We start from the raw sequence: 16,389 nt of genomic DNA, 5'->3' as shown, positions 1-16,389 counted from the left end.
TATTGGTCAGGATAACGGGTGTGAGCTGGGATTAGGCTGTGTAGACCAGCAGCAGCTATCTACCTTTACACATTGTTATTTAGTAGACTAACAGAGGTCCAACAGTCTTGTATTCCAATTGAGTCAGATTGAATATCATGTAGCCGAACCAGGATGAGTGTGATCCTGTGTAGTGTTTACAGTGTGGGATGTTGATGTTCTCTGGAAGGCAACAGCTTTTCTCCGAGCCCCCACCATCTGTATATCATGTCATAGCTAGCCCTGTGCTGAACCCAATGTTCCTATTCCAAGGCATGGCACTATGATTCAGTGGACAGAATATGCTAGCTGTACAGAGCTCAACAAGGGGAAGATGTTATGTGTTCTTCCCAAATGGCACTCTATTCCCCATATAGTGCACTACGTTTGACCAAACCGCTATGGGGAATAGGGTGCCATTTGGGATGCAGCCATGCAGTTTGATAATGACGAACAATCATGGATGTGGTGTGTTGGCGATGATTACACTGCTTTAGTCAAGTGACCCTTGTGGTGACATTTGTGGAATTGGCAAATATAATGTCGTCATGCAAATCTGATGGCAAATGGCAACCTATGCCCTATGTAGTGGACTACTTTTGACCAGATCTCCATGGGTCCTTCTCCAACGTAGTGCACTACGTAAGGAATTGGGTGCCGTTTGAGACTCAGCCAATGACACATCATGCATGGATTCACAAATGCCCAATTACCGTGATGTCAGCCAATATAAGTGACTACTGCTGTAAAATCAGTTTGTTTTTTTCAGTCAGTGGGGGTGCCTGACATCCTACAACTAGGAAACTACATGAGCCAGGCTACACCAGTAGAGAAGTGATACCATACTTTGGTTAAACCGTAGGCTAAGGGCTCTATTCAGTCTGATCCGCTTCAGCCGACATCCGAATAGCGGTTGTGTTGACGTGCCGGAGGTGGAACTGCGTTAGAGCTGTCGAATCCACAAGTTGCTCCCGTCGAATCCACAAGTTGCTCCCGTTGAATCCACAAGTTGCTCCCGTCGAATCCACAAGTTGCTCCCGTCGAATCCACAAGTTGCTCCCGTCGAATCCACAAGTGGCTCCCGTCGAATCCACAAGTTACTCCCGTCGAATCCACAAGTTGCTCCCGTCGAATCCACAAGTTGCTCCCGTCGAATCCACAAGTGGCTCCCGTCGAATTCACAAGTTGCTCCCGTCGAATCCACAAGTTGCTCCCGTCGAATCCACAAGTTGCTCCCGTCGAATCCACAAGTGGCTCCCGTCGAATCCACAAGTGGCTCCCGTCGAATCCACAAGTTGCTCCCGTCGAATCCACTAGTGGCTCCCGTCGAATCCACAAGTGGCTCCCGTCGAATCCACTAGTGGCTCCCGTCGAATCCACAAGTTGCTCCCGTCGAATCCAGAAGTGGCTCCCGGCATTATGACAAAGCTGACATTGCCGTTGGCTGCACAAAGTCGCAACAACAGAAATCCCGTCCAGTCTTGTGTAAGTTTGAACGCTGGAATGTGAGATGTAATCTACTCCTCCATTAAGGATAGAAGCCATTATTTTCCTTGAATGATTTTTCAATTTGAGCGTAATTATTTCGATATACATTAGCCTGCACTTTCTGGTTCTGAACTTCTAACGCGAGTGGGGCGGTTGTGGCTTCTTGACAATGATCGCAAGAGCAGCTGCTCACCAATTTGACGGCTCCAACGCAGTTCCACCTCAGACACCGCCAAAACATCAGCTGTGTGGGCGTCTGCTATCACCGGTTAACGCCCGATCTGATAGAACTTAGGCCTAGATCCAATCTAACCTGTTACCAGATCTATTATAGCCCTGCCAACTCCATTGCCGTTATTGTCTAACCTGTTACCAGATCTATTGTGGCCTTGCCAACTCCATTGCTGTTATTGTCAAGACAATTCCATAAGGAGTTGGCAAGAGAGCAGAAACAGACTGGCACCAATACTGATGAGCTTTGAGAAAGACCTATGTTGACAGCTTTCAGCTACTAATGACAGAGCCCCATGATTTGAGAATACATTTCGAGTTGCAGCCCACGTTTGGTTTTTTTGGGGGGCATTGTGATCTTTTTTTCAGTTTTAGGAAGATTACTACTGGAGTTTGTATCTTATGCATTATTTATTAGTGGCAAAGTGTCTAGTGAATATAAAATGGAGCTTTTAATCTGTTAATATCAAGTATTTCAGATAGTGTTTGCTGTCTGCAGTTTGATTTTTTTTTAAAACGTTGAACTTTAAACATAATAAGTCCTGTTTCCCTGTGTTCCACACCAGAGGCAAAGGGCCCCTGAAGAACTCCTCTGATGTCATCAACGCCGCCAAGAAGATTGCAGAGGCAGGCTCCAGGATGGACAAACTGGCCCGCGCTGTCGCCGACCAGGTAACACTTACCGCAGTTGTGTATGTGTATCTGTGTTCAGGATAGATCCCCTTACAGGATTTTGAAATTCAACAGAGGACAGCATTTTTTGGGGGGCCAATTGTTTGTTAAAATCCCGATTGGCGCAGCGGTCATCTGCATCGCAGTGCTTAAGGTGTCACTACAGACCCGGGTTCAATCCCAGGCTGTATCACAGCTGACCGTGACTTGGAGACCCATGAGGTGGCGCACAACTGGCCCAGCGTCGTCCGTGTTAGGAGAGGGCTCGGCAGGCCGAGATGTCCTTGTCCCATCGCGCTCTAGCAACTCCTGTGGAGGGCCGGGGAGCATGCATGCAGATGTACAGTGTTTCCTCCGACACATTGGTGTGGCTGGCTTCTGGGTCAAAAGTAGTGCACTACGTAGGGAATACGGTGCCATTTGGGACACAACCTTAGTGGGTTTGTTTGTGGGCAGCAATGGATCTGGGCATAGTGGGCTGTCTTGGCGCGGTGCTGTCCGTCCCAATGGGACTTCCTTGTACTGTGAGAGGAGCAGGGAGCTAGGGGCTTTGTCTGTGTCTTTAATCTAATTAGCGGCGCTGAGGTGTTGCATCCATTCATTATCAGATGAGTACCCTCTCCAAAACGCGCTGACAGTCTATTTTCAATATCGAATCAATCAAAGCGGCTGCTCCTCCTGGCTGGGGAAGATAAAGGGAGAACGGGGTAGAGAGGTGTGTGTGTGTGTGTGTGTGTCTATCTGGGTTTGTTAGTACTTAATAGTAGCACTTCAGGTAATACATGATCTGCCTCTTCATTTTCATCCGTCCTGAATAAGCTGTGAGAATTAGCCTCATGTAGCCTCATGCACAAAGACTTGTTGATTCATTAGGACTCCGTGTTCTTCTTCCTGGTGTTGTCAGAACTACTGTGTGTAATACTCAGGGAGAGCTGCGCTATTACAATCAGTCTGATGACATTCAAATGAAGAGGACGTTAGTGCAGCAGTGGTGGCTGGTGGCACTTTAAATCAGAGGATGACTCAGAGTAATGGCTGCGATAGAATACATGGAATAGTATTAAACACATGGTTTCCTTGTGTTTGACACCATTTCATTCACTCACCAGTATCCTATGTACTGCAGACGGTTCAACAACACAATGTGTGCTTGTTGGCCCGAGTCTTGGGGTGTGTGTGTGTGTGTGCGTGTGTGTGTGCGTGTGTGTGTGTCATATTTGAAGAAACACACAGAGCTGCTGGCTAGTGTGTTGTTGAACCGTGGCCCCCGACCGTTCACTCTGCAAGCAGGGCTGGGTTGGAGTCAGGCGGTGAATATCTGTCATATAGCAAATCACTGACAGCCTACCCTCGGACTGAATCAACAAACGCTGAAACTGAGCAGGTGGCTTGCCATTTTTAATTTCGCCTTTAAACGATTCTTTGACTGGTGTTTGCTGAATATTCACAGCCTTCTGTTGCCCTCCTCTCATGCTAGATGATGAGTGTGCGTGTGAAATGGCACCCTATTCCTTATATGCAGTAGTGCACTACTTTGACCAGAGCTTTATGGGAACCCATTAGGCTCTGGTCAAAAGTAGTGCACTATATAAGGAATAGGGTGCCATTTTGGATGAACCCTCATTCTGCAATGTTATGCTGTTCAGCAAGAGGGGTCTGATTTTCTCCCAATTTAAACAGGGATTTGTTTTAAGAGTATTTCTGTGTGGAGCATTGTGAAACACGCATCATCCAGGTACAACATACCGTAAATGTGTGTTAACATATTCAAACATTTAAGAGTTTGCTTTTATCGGCAAACAGAAGGATTATTTGATCTTGAGTTTCTCTGGCAAGCCACTGTGTTTTTCAGATCTAGTCTAATTCCAAACTGCCTTTCATAATATAACCTACGACAAATAACCTACGACAAATAATACTTTTTATGCCTTGTTTTTCAAGAGGACAAGTATTTTGCATTCACACATTGCTGTACCATTAACCTGTGGCTGACGGAGGCAGTCAGGCGTGACAGGGTGATTGAAGTGCGCGCCTGTGTGTGTGTGTGTGTGTGTGTGTGAGAGAGATTGAAGCTTTGCGGTGCCACAGTAGGACAGGTCTCTCAAGTAGCAACCCTTATTGACGCGCTCCACGTCAAACCCTATTGAAGAGCATGGGAAGAGCAGTCTGTCAGTCTGACTGTTCTGCGAGATGGATGGGAGATTGAGGGGGAGGTGTGTGTGTGTGAGAGAGAGAGATAGTCGGGGGGAGGGGGAGTCTTAAAGGGAAATGTCATTGCGGTTCTATTGCACCGTGTATGTCCATTAATATGTTATTAACATCTCATATGTGTCACAAACGTGACTAGCTTGACTTGTGGTGGTATTGACAATGCTCCGGTATTGTCCGAATCTATCACCAGATTGTACTGTACTGGACAACACGTGTAAAACGAGACCTGACGTTGCTAGCTAGCTACCGACAGCAAAACAACTTACTCGTTTGTCATCCACCATCCTGAGTCCTGGTCTGCCGCTGCTTGCTGGTCTCGCACTTATTTTTCTCACTGTCTCAATGCGTATCCCGGCGCCAATAAATAGGACTGTATGGTCCCTATGTCAAAGAACATCAGCAAATGTTTCGTAATCCAGCTCTTCTTGGAAAGGGGAATCAGAAAGCAGCCATTGTGGCAAAAATAACCTGTAAACTAGTACAGTACCTCACCCATTTTTAGAAAGCCTGCCTTCAAGGGTGGGAACAAGGAAGTATGGCCCCCCAGATAGGAACACCGTTGAGACTAGTCCAACGGCTCTATTGAACAAGGACAACTATATCTACTCGCTGCCAGCGTGATCGGTGAAACACAAAGGCCAGAATAATTGCTACAAAACATGACTCATTCATTTTTTGATCATACAGCAGGCTCAATCAACCAATGACACCATTGGTTACTGTATAATTATGTCTGAAACACCTGTCATCACTCATGATTCTGTAAGTAGACTGGAATTACAGTAGTGTCTAGTGCTGAAATGTCCCTTTAAATATTCTGCTGAGAGAAGCACGTGACATGGAATTACCTCAAGGCAGCTCGCACCATTTCACCACAGAGTAAAGAATAGGAGGATGGAGGGGTGCCTCTTTCTCCTCGTTTCTCACTATTCTCCTTTTGCTGTCATCTCTTTCCCTCTAATCTTCATCTGCTTATTTCTCTCTCTCTCTTTACTCTTCTGTCTTTCTTCCACCCCCTCTCTCTTGTTCTCTCTCTTTCTTCCTCCGCTGGGGGTTTTCTTAAAACATGAAGCCCACGGCGTACCAGCAGCTCAGGCCTATGCGTAGTCCAGGGAAACTTGCCAAATGTTCTACCTGCTGGGAACCCGCTGTGCTACTGCCTACCATAGAGATGGGAGGACAATGTACAGTCGTGGCCAAAAGTTTTGAGAATGACACAAATATTAATTCTCACAAAGTCTGCTGCCTCAGTTTATATGATGGCAATTTGCATATACTCCATAATTTTATGAAGAGTGATCAGATGAATTGCAATTAATTGCAAAGTCCCTCTTTGCCATGCAAATGAACTGAATCCCCCCCCAAACATTTCCACTGCATTTCAGCCCTGCCACAAAAGGACCTGCTGACATCATGTCAGTAATACTCTCGCTAACACAGGTGTGAGTGTTGACGAGGACAAGGCTGGAGATCACTCTGTCATGCGGATTGAGTTCAAATAACTGACTGGAAGTAAAAGGAGGGTGGTGGTTAGAATCATTGTTCTTCCTCTGTGAAACATGGTTTCCTGCACGGAAACGTGCCGTCATCATTGCGTTGCACAAAAAGGGCTTCACAGGCAACGATATTGCTGCCAGTAAGATTGCACCTAAATCAACCATTTATGGGATGATCAAGAAGAGGAGAGCGGTTCAATTGTTGTTAAGAAGGCTTCAGAGAGCCCAAGAAAGTCCAGCAAGCGCCAGGACCGTCTCCTAAAGTAGATTCAGCTGCGGGATCGGGGCACCACCAGTACAAAGCTTGCTCAGAAATGGCAGCAGGCAATCTGCACGCACAGTGAGGCGAAGACTTTTGGAGGATGGTCTGGTGTCAAGAATGGCAGCAAAGAAGCCACTTCTCTCCAGGAAAAACATCAGGGACAGACTGATATTCTGCAAAAGGTACAGGGATTGGACTGCTGAGGACTGGGGTAAAGTCATTTTCTCTGATGAATCCCCTTTCCGATTGTTTGGGGCATCTGGAAAAAAGCTTGTCCGGAGAAGACAAGGTGAGCGCTTACCATCAGTCCTGTGTCATGCCAACAGTAATGCATCCTGAGACCATTCATGTGTGACGTTGCTTCTCAGCCAAGGGAGTGGGCTCACTCACAATACCTAAGAACACAGCCATGAATAAAGAATGGTACCAACACATCCTCCGAGAGCAACTTCTCCCAACCATCCTGGAACAGTTTGGTAACGAACAATACCTTTTCCAGCATGATGGAGCACCTTGCCATAAGGCAAAAGTGATAACTAGGAACAAAACATAGATATTTTGGGTCCATGGCCAGGAAACTCCCCAGACCTTAAACCCATTGAGAACTTGTGGTCAATCCTGAAGAGGCGGGTGGACAAACAAAAACCCACTAATTCTGACAAACTCTAAGTATTGATTATGCAAGAATGGGCTGCCATCAGTCTGGATGTGGTCCAGAAGTTAATTGACAGCATGCCGGGGTGGATTGCAGAGGTCTTGAAAAAGAAGGGTCAACACTGCAAATATTGACTCTTTGCATCAACTTCATGTAATTGTCAATAAAAGCCTTTCACACTTATGAAATGCTTGCAATTATACTTCAGTAGTCCATAGTAACATCTGACAAAAATATCTTAAGATACTGAGGCAGCAAACTTTGTGAAAATTAATATTTTTGTAATTCTCAAAGTTTTTGGTCACGACTGAATGTATCCAAAATTGAACCCTAATCCCTATTTAGTGCATTTCTTTCGACTAGGGCCCATAGGGTTATGGGTCAAAAGCAGTGAACTATACAGCGAATAGGGTGCCATTTAGGATGCAGACTTGGTCAGGTGGGGTTGAAGAGAACTCAAGGCATAGTCATTTACTAGGACCCCCTGCCAAGACTCCTTAAAAGGCCATTGTCAGGAGACCACGGAATCACAGAGAGAGTGCACTATGTAGAGAATAGGGAAGCATTAGGGGGTGCAGATTAGGAGCATACTGACATTGATTATAATATGTATGTAAAACGTCATTATTCATATTTGTGTTGCCGCTCTATCCATGTACAGTTGAAGTCGGAAGTTTACATACACCTTAGCCAAATACATTTAAACTCAGTTTTTCACAATTCCTGACATTTAATCCTAGTAAAATGCCCTGTCTTAGGTCAGTTAGGATCACCACTTTGTTTTAAGAATGTGAAATGTCAGAATAATAGTAGAGAGAATGATTTATTTCAGCTTTAATTTCTTTCATCACATTCCCAGTGGGTCAGAAGTTTACATGCACTCAATTAGTATTTGGTAGCATTGCCTTTAAATTGTTTAACTTGGGTCAAATGTTTTGGGTTGCCTTCCACAAGCGTCGCACAATAAGTTGGGTGAATTTTGGCCGATTCCTCCTGACAGAGCTGGTGTAACTGAGTCAGGCTTGTAAAGGCCTCCTTGCTTCTATGGCATTTAGGTCAGGCTTTGTGATGGCCACTCCAATACCTTTATTTTGTTGTCCTTAAGCTGTTTTGCTACAACTAGTATGCTTGGGGTCATTGTCCATTTGGAAGACCCATTTGCGAGCAAGCTTTAACTTCCTGACTGATGTCTTGAGATGTTGCTTCAATATATCCACATAATTTTCTTTCATCATGATGCCATCTATTTTGTGAAGTGCACCAGTCACTCCTGGTGCAAAGCACCCCCACAACATGATGCTGCCACCCCCGTGCTTCACGTTTGGGATGGTGTTCTTCGGCTTGCAAGCCTCCCCCTTTTTCCTCCAAACGTAACGATGGTCATTATGGCCAAACAGTTTGATTTTTGTTTCATCAGATCAGAGGACATTTCTCCAAAAAGTTTGATCTTTGTCCCCATGTGCAGTTTCAAACCGTAGTCTGGCTTTTTTATGGCAGTTTTGGAGTAGTGGCTTCTTCCTTGCTGGTTATGTCGATATAGGACTCGTTTTACTGTGGATATAGATAATGTTGTACCTGTTTCCTCACTTACCTGCCAAAACTATAGTCTGTTAACAAGAAATGTGTGGAGTGGTTGAAAAATGAGTTTTAATGACTCCAACATAAGTTTATGTAAACTTCCGACTTCAACTGTATTTATTGTATTAGATTGTGTCCTTATGGGCCCTGGTCAAAAGTAATGCACTATATAGGGAATAGGGTGCCATTTGTGAAGCAAGCCAGAGTCCTGGGCAGAGCTCTGTTTTTTTCCACATGCCTGATTAGAAATGCAACACACCATCAATATAGAGGTGTGATTTAGTGATGCTTTTGTGTTTGTGTGTGGGTTCTGACAGAGGTTTGCCCCCTGGTTTAATAACAGAAGTCCTGCTGCTGAGTCACCCATGCAGAGAGGCTGATTTATTTCAGGTCTAATTATGCAAAAACAAAATGGCTTCTTCCTTCCTATTGAAATAGAAGTTTCCACTAGCCTTGAATCCAAACTGGATAGGGTGCCATAGATCAGTTTTTTTTCCAAGCTGGAATTCCACTCTAGAGAAGAAGAGAGGAATTCTAGCCTGTAATCCAAACTGAATAGCAATATGGTTTCACTACATTCAGTTTGTATTTCAGGCTAGAATTCCTCTTTGGAAGGAAGGTTTGGAAAGAGAGAAATTCCAGCCTGAAACCCTAACTAAATATTGTTCTGTTTCACAATATTCCGTTTGGATTCCAGGCTAGAATTCATCCTCCCCAATCAATGGCAGGAAAGAGAGGGAGCGAGCTAGAGGGAGGGAGAGAATGAAGCTGCCTGCTTTCCTTGGCGGCCTTGGTAAGGTAATGGTCCGTGCTGTTTATTTACACCAGGAGGGAATCTGCTGAGGAGATGGCCGATTAGTCAGGCAACCATATTGTCATCTGCCTGCCTGAACCGGGCTGGCCAGGAGCAGGGAGAAACTCGTGGTTTTCTGGTGTGATGGAGAAAGGGGGTTGTGTGTGTTTCCAAGTGTTTGTATACAGCGTGTGTGTGTTTGGTTTGTGTGTGTTAGTGGAATTAGTGGTAATGCTAGCCAGGAGTGGCGGTGGGTGCAGTAATCATGTCCTAGGAGCTGCTTCCACTTTCTGCCTCACTGGCTGCAAGATCAGCATGCAGCACTGCATGAACACAGCTTTAAGGGGGCATTAGTGCGTGTGTGTCTTGTAACCCATTGTGTTTGCAGAATCTGACCCCCCTGAGATCATTAACGGAACTGAAATTCTCATTTTTAAAAGCTCATTCTGTTTGATCATACCCAAATAATGTTGTTGACTCATCCTACTTGAAGTTGTGGCCAAAGCATATTAAAGAAGAAAAACCCCCAGTAAATCCCCATCTCAAACACGTTTTTGCACAGTTTCAAAAAACGCTTGACATTTGATTGGATAAATGGCATCATCCTCTTTGGCTGAGACAGGCCCCCTTTTGTAATTGGTCCAGCAGCTTTCTCCAAATTCTCTGGTGGGGAGACATGGCCGTGCCCGAATACCAATACTAGCGTACAACATACTTAAACTGCATCCCATGTACTCATCGGCGCACACTATTCAGCATGTACTCTTTCAGTAAAAAGTGTGCAGTATGCCACGGCCACAGCACAGTAGCAGGTATGCAGGTGGGTTTTTCCCAATTCAACAGACATGCATCACATTAACCAGTCTGATAAGATCTCATTTCCAATTTGATACATTTACCTATACTCAGGCTGGTTGTAGGCAGACTATCAGATTCAACCTATACCATAGCCCCATACAGCCTTTATTAAACATTGAAGACTGAAGACAAAAACAGATCATTTGGTTCCATTTGAACATATTTATTAGTAAAGTACTGTATGTCAATGATATCAAATAGCCTATAGGACACACACTAAAACATTTCACATGTTCAAATCAAAAGGCTATTGCAACAAAACGTGGAATGTCGGCTGCATCGCACATTCAGAACCGCTGGACAGCAGCATAATAAATGAAAGCACTGATCATTGGGAACGAGATCAGAAGGACTGCTAAGGCTTGATCCATAAATGGAACAATTAAATAGGTAGCCTACAAAACTAAAACAATCCATATGTTCCAATCAACATGTCCGAATAACATGACATCATAGCGCAGCCACATCCTGAGTCCCCGGTGCCGACACATTCACAAGTCAAAACATGGAAGTTTGAATGACACTGAGTGGCAACTTTGTTACATCAGAATTATTTGATTTGATTAGGATTGTTTTGAGAGAGGGGGTCTCAGATGGTTGAGGGGCAGCTCTCGGGGACCTGTGGGGGGGGGGGGCTCTTGGAAGGCTGGTGGCATGGCATTTGGGAGCTTGGGCCGGTGGCTGATATTTCGCTGGTTTCGGGTTCCCGTTTTTGACCTTGTGAGAGACCTGTCGACGTGCCCTTGAGCAGGGCGTTGACCCTGGTTGCTTCTGTGGGTCGCTCTGGATGGGAGTCTGTTAGATGATTGAATGTAATGTAAATGTTGAGCAGCTTCACTGCAAGTAGACTGTATGTTTTAAATTTATATAAAAAGAAAAAAAAAAAAGATGGTTTAGTATTTAGTTTAAAAGCTCTGGAAACACTTTTCAATGAGAAGTTATTTTTCAAAGATGTAGCCTACAATGCAATACTTATTTTTAAGGAGAACAAGAACTACTCAGCCTACATTTGAACACCACCTCAGAAGCTTCTCTATGTGGCAACTTCCCAATTAAGTAGCCGAGTTTTGTTGTTTGGCTACTTGAAGAGAATTAGGGCCTGTCACTCATAGTTCACCTCTTCCAATGCATTGTGGAATAGTGTGCATCAAAAAAGTGTGCATCAAATTCCACTAGATTTAGAGACGAAATGAGTATAACATCCTGGCATTTAAATCATACCCCATTTTCTAAACTTCACATAACTATAAAACATTCTATTTCTACATACTGAGAATGTGTCATGTGTTATTGGTTCATTTTGGTATCACAGACCCCATATCTGATTATCAGCTATTGCCAAAGCCAAAACTAGTATGACATCCAGGCATTTCAAGTATACTTGATTTTTTTTAAATGTCACATACTATGAAACTTAATTTCTTTCACACTCAAATGGCCTACTATTTAGGACACACGTATGGGTATTTGAACACGGGCTCGGGAATGCACAGCACACTCACAGCACACTCACAGCACACTCACAGCACACTCACCGCACACAAGCAAGCAAGCCAAGCAATCCTTAGCTGGTGTTAGCAAAAGGGAGAAAGCATCTGCAACAACTAAAGTATCCCGCCAGTCACTTCTATTTCAAATGATGTGGTTTGTAGTTTCAAGTTGTATTAGTCGTATACACAGGATATACATGGTATATACACTGTCCAACGAAGTGCTTACTCACTTGTGCGATTTGTAAGAGTTGTCCTGCTTGATGTTCGAACGCCGTCAGCTAACGTTAGCCAACAAGAAGGCAAAGCCAAAACCGATCCTCCACACATCAACCATCTCGCCTTTCCTGTGGTTTGTAGAGAAACATTTTATGTCAAGAGGAAACCTAGTTAGCTGTTGTTGACTGTAAAAGGTAGCAGCTGAGCTGCCAATAATCAGTTTTAGTTTTTTTTAACCAATATACGCCCAAAACCCTGTTGTTTCTAACAGGCCAAGCAGGGGCACTGAGAAAAGCTGATTTTTTTAACATCCTTAATCATAAAAAAATAAAAATTATAGTTCATTTTTCATAATAAATCTGGTACACTGGACAGATACCTTAAAAGGACTGCTGTGTCCATTTTGTGTATTTATTCAACAGTTATAGCGTTGATTATAATATCTCTGATCAATGTGATCTGCACATTGACTCGGCACCAGTACTCCTTATACAGTATAGAGCCACATTATTGTTATTTCTTTGTTACTAATTCCTTTTTTATTTTTGCAATATTTTCTATTGTTGGTTAAGGGCTTGTAAGTGAGCCTTTCACAGTAAAGTCTACACCTGTCATTATTTACTGTACTTAGTATACTAAGTGTACTGACCAGAAATGTAGTGGGTGCGTGTTGGTGGCAGGAAGTCAGGCGCAGGAGAACAAACCTGGTATAAAACGGAGAAGTTTAGTGCTGACCAAACTCCAAAAAAACAAAAATATATAAAATAACAAAAGTGGGTACAAAACCCGTCGAAGACCAACACATACTAGCACATACACATACAATCAAACAATCTCCGACAAGGACGTGAGGGGAAACGGAGGGTTAAATACACAACATGTAATCGATGGGATTGGAACCAGGTGTGAAGGAAGACCAGACAAAACCAATGGAAAATGAAAAATGGATCAGTGGCGGCTAGAAGGTCGGTGACATCGACCGCCGAACACCGCCCGAACAAGGAGAGACTTCGGGGGAAGTTGTGACCAAAAAATATGAAACGCAACATGGAACAATTACAGTTCATATAAAGAAATCAGATCGTTTAGATAAATCTATTAGGCCCTACTCTATGGATTTTACATGACTCGGAATAAAGATATGCATATTTTGATTAGAGATAGCTTTTAAAAAATGTAGGGGGCATTGATCAGAAAACCAGTCAGTATCTGGTGTGACCACCATTTGCCTCATGCAGCGCGACACATCTCCTTTGCATTGATCAGGCTGTTGATTGTGGCTTGTGGAATGTTGTCCCACTCCTCTTCATAGGCTTTGCAAAGTTGCTGGATATTGGCGAGAACTGTAATAGCTGTAGTACACGTTGATCCAGAGCATCCCAAACATGCTCAATAGGTGACATGTCTGGTGAGAGTGAAGGCCATGGAAGGACTGAGACATTTTCAGCTTCCAGGAATTGTGTACAGTTCCTTGAGACATGGGGCTGTGCATTATCATGCTGAAACATGAGGTGATCCTGACACATGAATGGCACAACAATGGGCCTCAGGGTCTCGTCATGTTATCTCTGTACATTCCAATTGCCATCGATAAAATGCAATTGGGTTCGTTGTCTGTATCTTATGCCTGTCCATACCAATAACCCCACCGCCACCATGGGGCACTCTGCTCACAATGCTAACATCAGCAAACCGCTCGCCCACACAACGCCATACACGTGGTCTGCGGCTGTAAGGCCAGTTGGACGTACTGCCAAATTCTCTAAAAGGACGTTGTGGTAGAGACATTAACATTAAATTCTCTGGCAACAACTCTGGTGGATATCCCTGCAGTCAGCATGCCAATTGCATGCTCCCCCAAAATCTGTGGCATTGTGTTGTGTGATAAAACTGCACATTTTAGAGTGGCCTTTTATTGTACCCAATACAAGGTGCATCTGTGTAATGATCATGCGGTTTAATCAGCTTATTGATATGCCACACCTGTTAGGTGGATGGAATACCTTGGCAATGGAGAAATGCTCACTAACAGGGAAGGAATCAAATTTGTGCACAACATTTGAGAGAAATAAGCTTTTTGTGTGTATGGAACATGTATGTGATCTTTTCTTTCAGCTCATCAAACATGGGATCAACACTTTACATGTTGCGTATTAATTTTGGTTCAGTGTATCATGTGAACAAAAAAAATGCATCCCAAATGGCAGCCTATTCCCTATTTAGTGCACTACTATTGACCAGAGCCCTATTTGCCCTGGTTAAAAATAGTGCACTATGCAGGGATTATGGTGCCGTTTGGGACACAGCCACAGACGCATTCATTTGTTGTGCAAACAGGACAACTGTGCATCTGTGACCATTAGTGCTGCACCACGAGTACTTCGAGTCCATCGTTACTAGTCTGCCTCACACCCTTACTTACTTACTCAAGTGTGGGCGGACAAGCCCACTAAAGCACAATTAAACTGGCAACAAAAAAAAACAAGTGTGGAAAGGGAACACATTGGGACAATCTAAACACGGGATTTACCACTCGAGGGGAATAGGTAGAGATGGGTCGTGTTCATGAAGAAAACGGAACGAAACAGGGAGGGACTACTGAATAAGAAGTGCACATTTGTGTCCGAAAAGCTAGCTTTTTCAGCCAATTAACTTGGCTTTCCCAATGTATCCCAGCCCCCCTAAAGACAAGGAAGTGAGCCCTGTGTGAATGTATCCCTTCCCTTCAACTCTATACATGCTGCCTGAATGTTGTAGTTAGGGCCATTTACTGTTAATGGTTGAGAAAAAGGTGCCTGTACAAAACGGTGCCCGGGAGCGTTTTAAAAGCAAAGTAGCAAACGCACCATTCTTTCATTACCCACCAGGAAACTTGTGGGCCGTTGCAATTTTCGCTGCATGACGTCCAGAACATATTACAGCTACTTTGTGTGCATTTACAAGTGGGACTGAAAAGCCTTTGTCCCGCTCCCTCTCTGTGCCTGTGCCTCAAATGGCACCCTATTCCCAAATGGTCCCGTGGGCACTGGTGTAAAGAAGTGCACTATATAGTGAATAGGGTTACCTCAGTATATACTAGAGGTAGACTCATATTGCTTCTCACAATAGAGGGCCTGGAAAGGTCTTGCTAATTGCCCCTGCTATTTCGATGATTGGGTTGTTTTTCTGCTGTAGGAATGAGTACAGTGGAGAAATGACATGCCATTAGTAAAGAAAATAGTGCACAACCATTTTATAAACTACTTCTGATGTACAAAACAAGACTATTTCTTAACCCTGCTTCTTCTTAACACATTTTTCGTCTATTTTCCCTGTTTTTAAACTCATTTTATCATCGTGTTTCTGCGTGTGTGCATGTCTCAGTGCCCTGACTCGGCCTGCAAGCAGGACCTGCTGGCCTACCTGCAGAGAATCGCCCTGTACTGCCACCAGCTCAACATCTGTAGCAAGGTCAAGGCCGAGGTCCAGAACCTGGGAGGAGAGCTCATCGTCTCTGGGGTAAGTCTCACCACACAACACCCTAACATGGTACAGTCAAGGCTCTGGGTCTCCGTCAATAGTTGTATTCAGGTGCATAAAGCACTGGTGAGCAGCAATGTTCTGTCTGTGGGCCTCATTCCTTCATCTCAATAGTTACAAGGGACCTTCCCTAGGCTTCCTCCCTCCTCGTTTCTTACAATTCCTATCAAAGGGACCTTCCCTAGGCTTCCTCCCTCCTCGTTTCTTACAATTCCTCTCAAAGGGCATTGGAGGAGTTCTGAGGGAGAGCCTTGGATCCTCTCATTCAATGCACTTTGAGAAGAATTGATTAAACAACAATGGAGGAAGCAAGGATTCGAACGCTAGTAACGTTTTCAGACAGCTCTAATCTGTTCTCCATCAGCGCTTGTCTAAAAACACAGGACAGATGATGGCAGCGTTATGGTGGATACTAACTACTGAACTGCTTAGACGCATGTCAGTTAGTTTCAACTTTAAATGGTATTTTAAGCTAACGCTGAACAGGTGGAAATGAAATGCATGCCCAATCTCAAATCCACCCCACTATGCACTTGTGGGGTGAATCTCAATCATGTCTCTTGGCATCCTTCCCTTGTCCACTTGTCTTGATCGAGAGGGGAAAGAAAGCTAGTTGATACTGTTGATTTACACCCCATTTCTAGGAAATGGTATGGCGTTTTGGAAAGGACTTTATCCTTAGGCTCTAGTATAGAATGCTGGCTGCCAAAGACCACCTTTCAAAGAGACTCAGAGTCCAGGCATTCTCTTTGATCTTTTTTTTACTGCAAAACCCTATGATTTTACATAACATTATAACATTTCAAAATGATTACACAATAAATGTGGCAATATATTGTCCAACGGCAGTATAAACGTTAATGGATAATATTGTAGCAATCCTTGCCATACTGAGCCAC

General features: G+C 44.0%; 1 protein-coding gene across 2 annotated transcripts in view; it reads left to right on the top strand.

Moving 5' to 3' along the window:
• Nucleotides 1-16,389, top strand: part of ctnna2 (catenin (cadherin-associated protein), alpha 2) — a 665,994-nt gene that overhangs the window by 645,478 nt on the left and 4,127 nt on the right. For both annotated transcript variants that reach the window (XM_036933400.2, XM_036933401.2), the window contains 2 exons: nt 2,304-2,409; nt 15,335-15,469. In XM_036933400.2, coding sequence (XP_036789295.1) covers nt 2,304-2,409; nt 15,335-15,469 — 241 coding nt within the window. The remainder of the gene's footprint in view (nt 1-2,303; nt 2,410-15,334; nt 15,470-16,389) is intronic.

Source organism: Oncorhynchus mykiss, chromosome 10 (genome assembly GCF_057628025.1).
Source record: "Oncorhynchus mykiss isolate SJ-2025 chromosome 10, ASM5762802v1, whole genome shotgun sequence".
In the NCBI taxonomy this organism is placed as follows: domain Eukaryota; kingdom Metazoa; phylum Chordata; class Actinopteri; order Salmoniformes; family Salmonidae; genus Oncorhynchus; species Oncorhynchus mykiss.
This window is presented reverse-complemented; position numbering and strand designations above follow the sequence as displayed.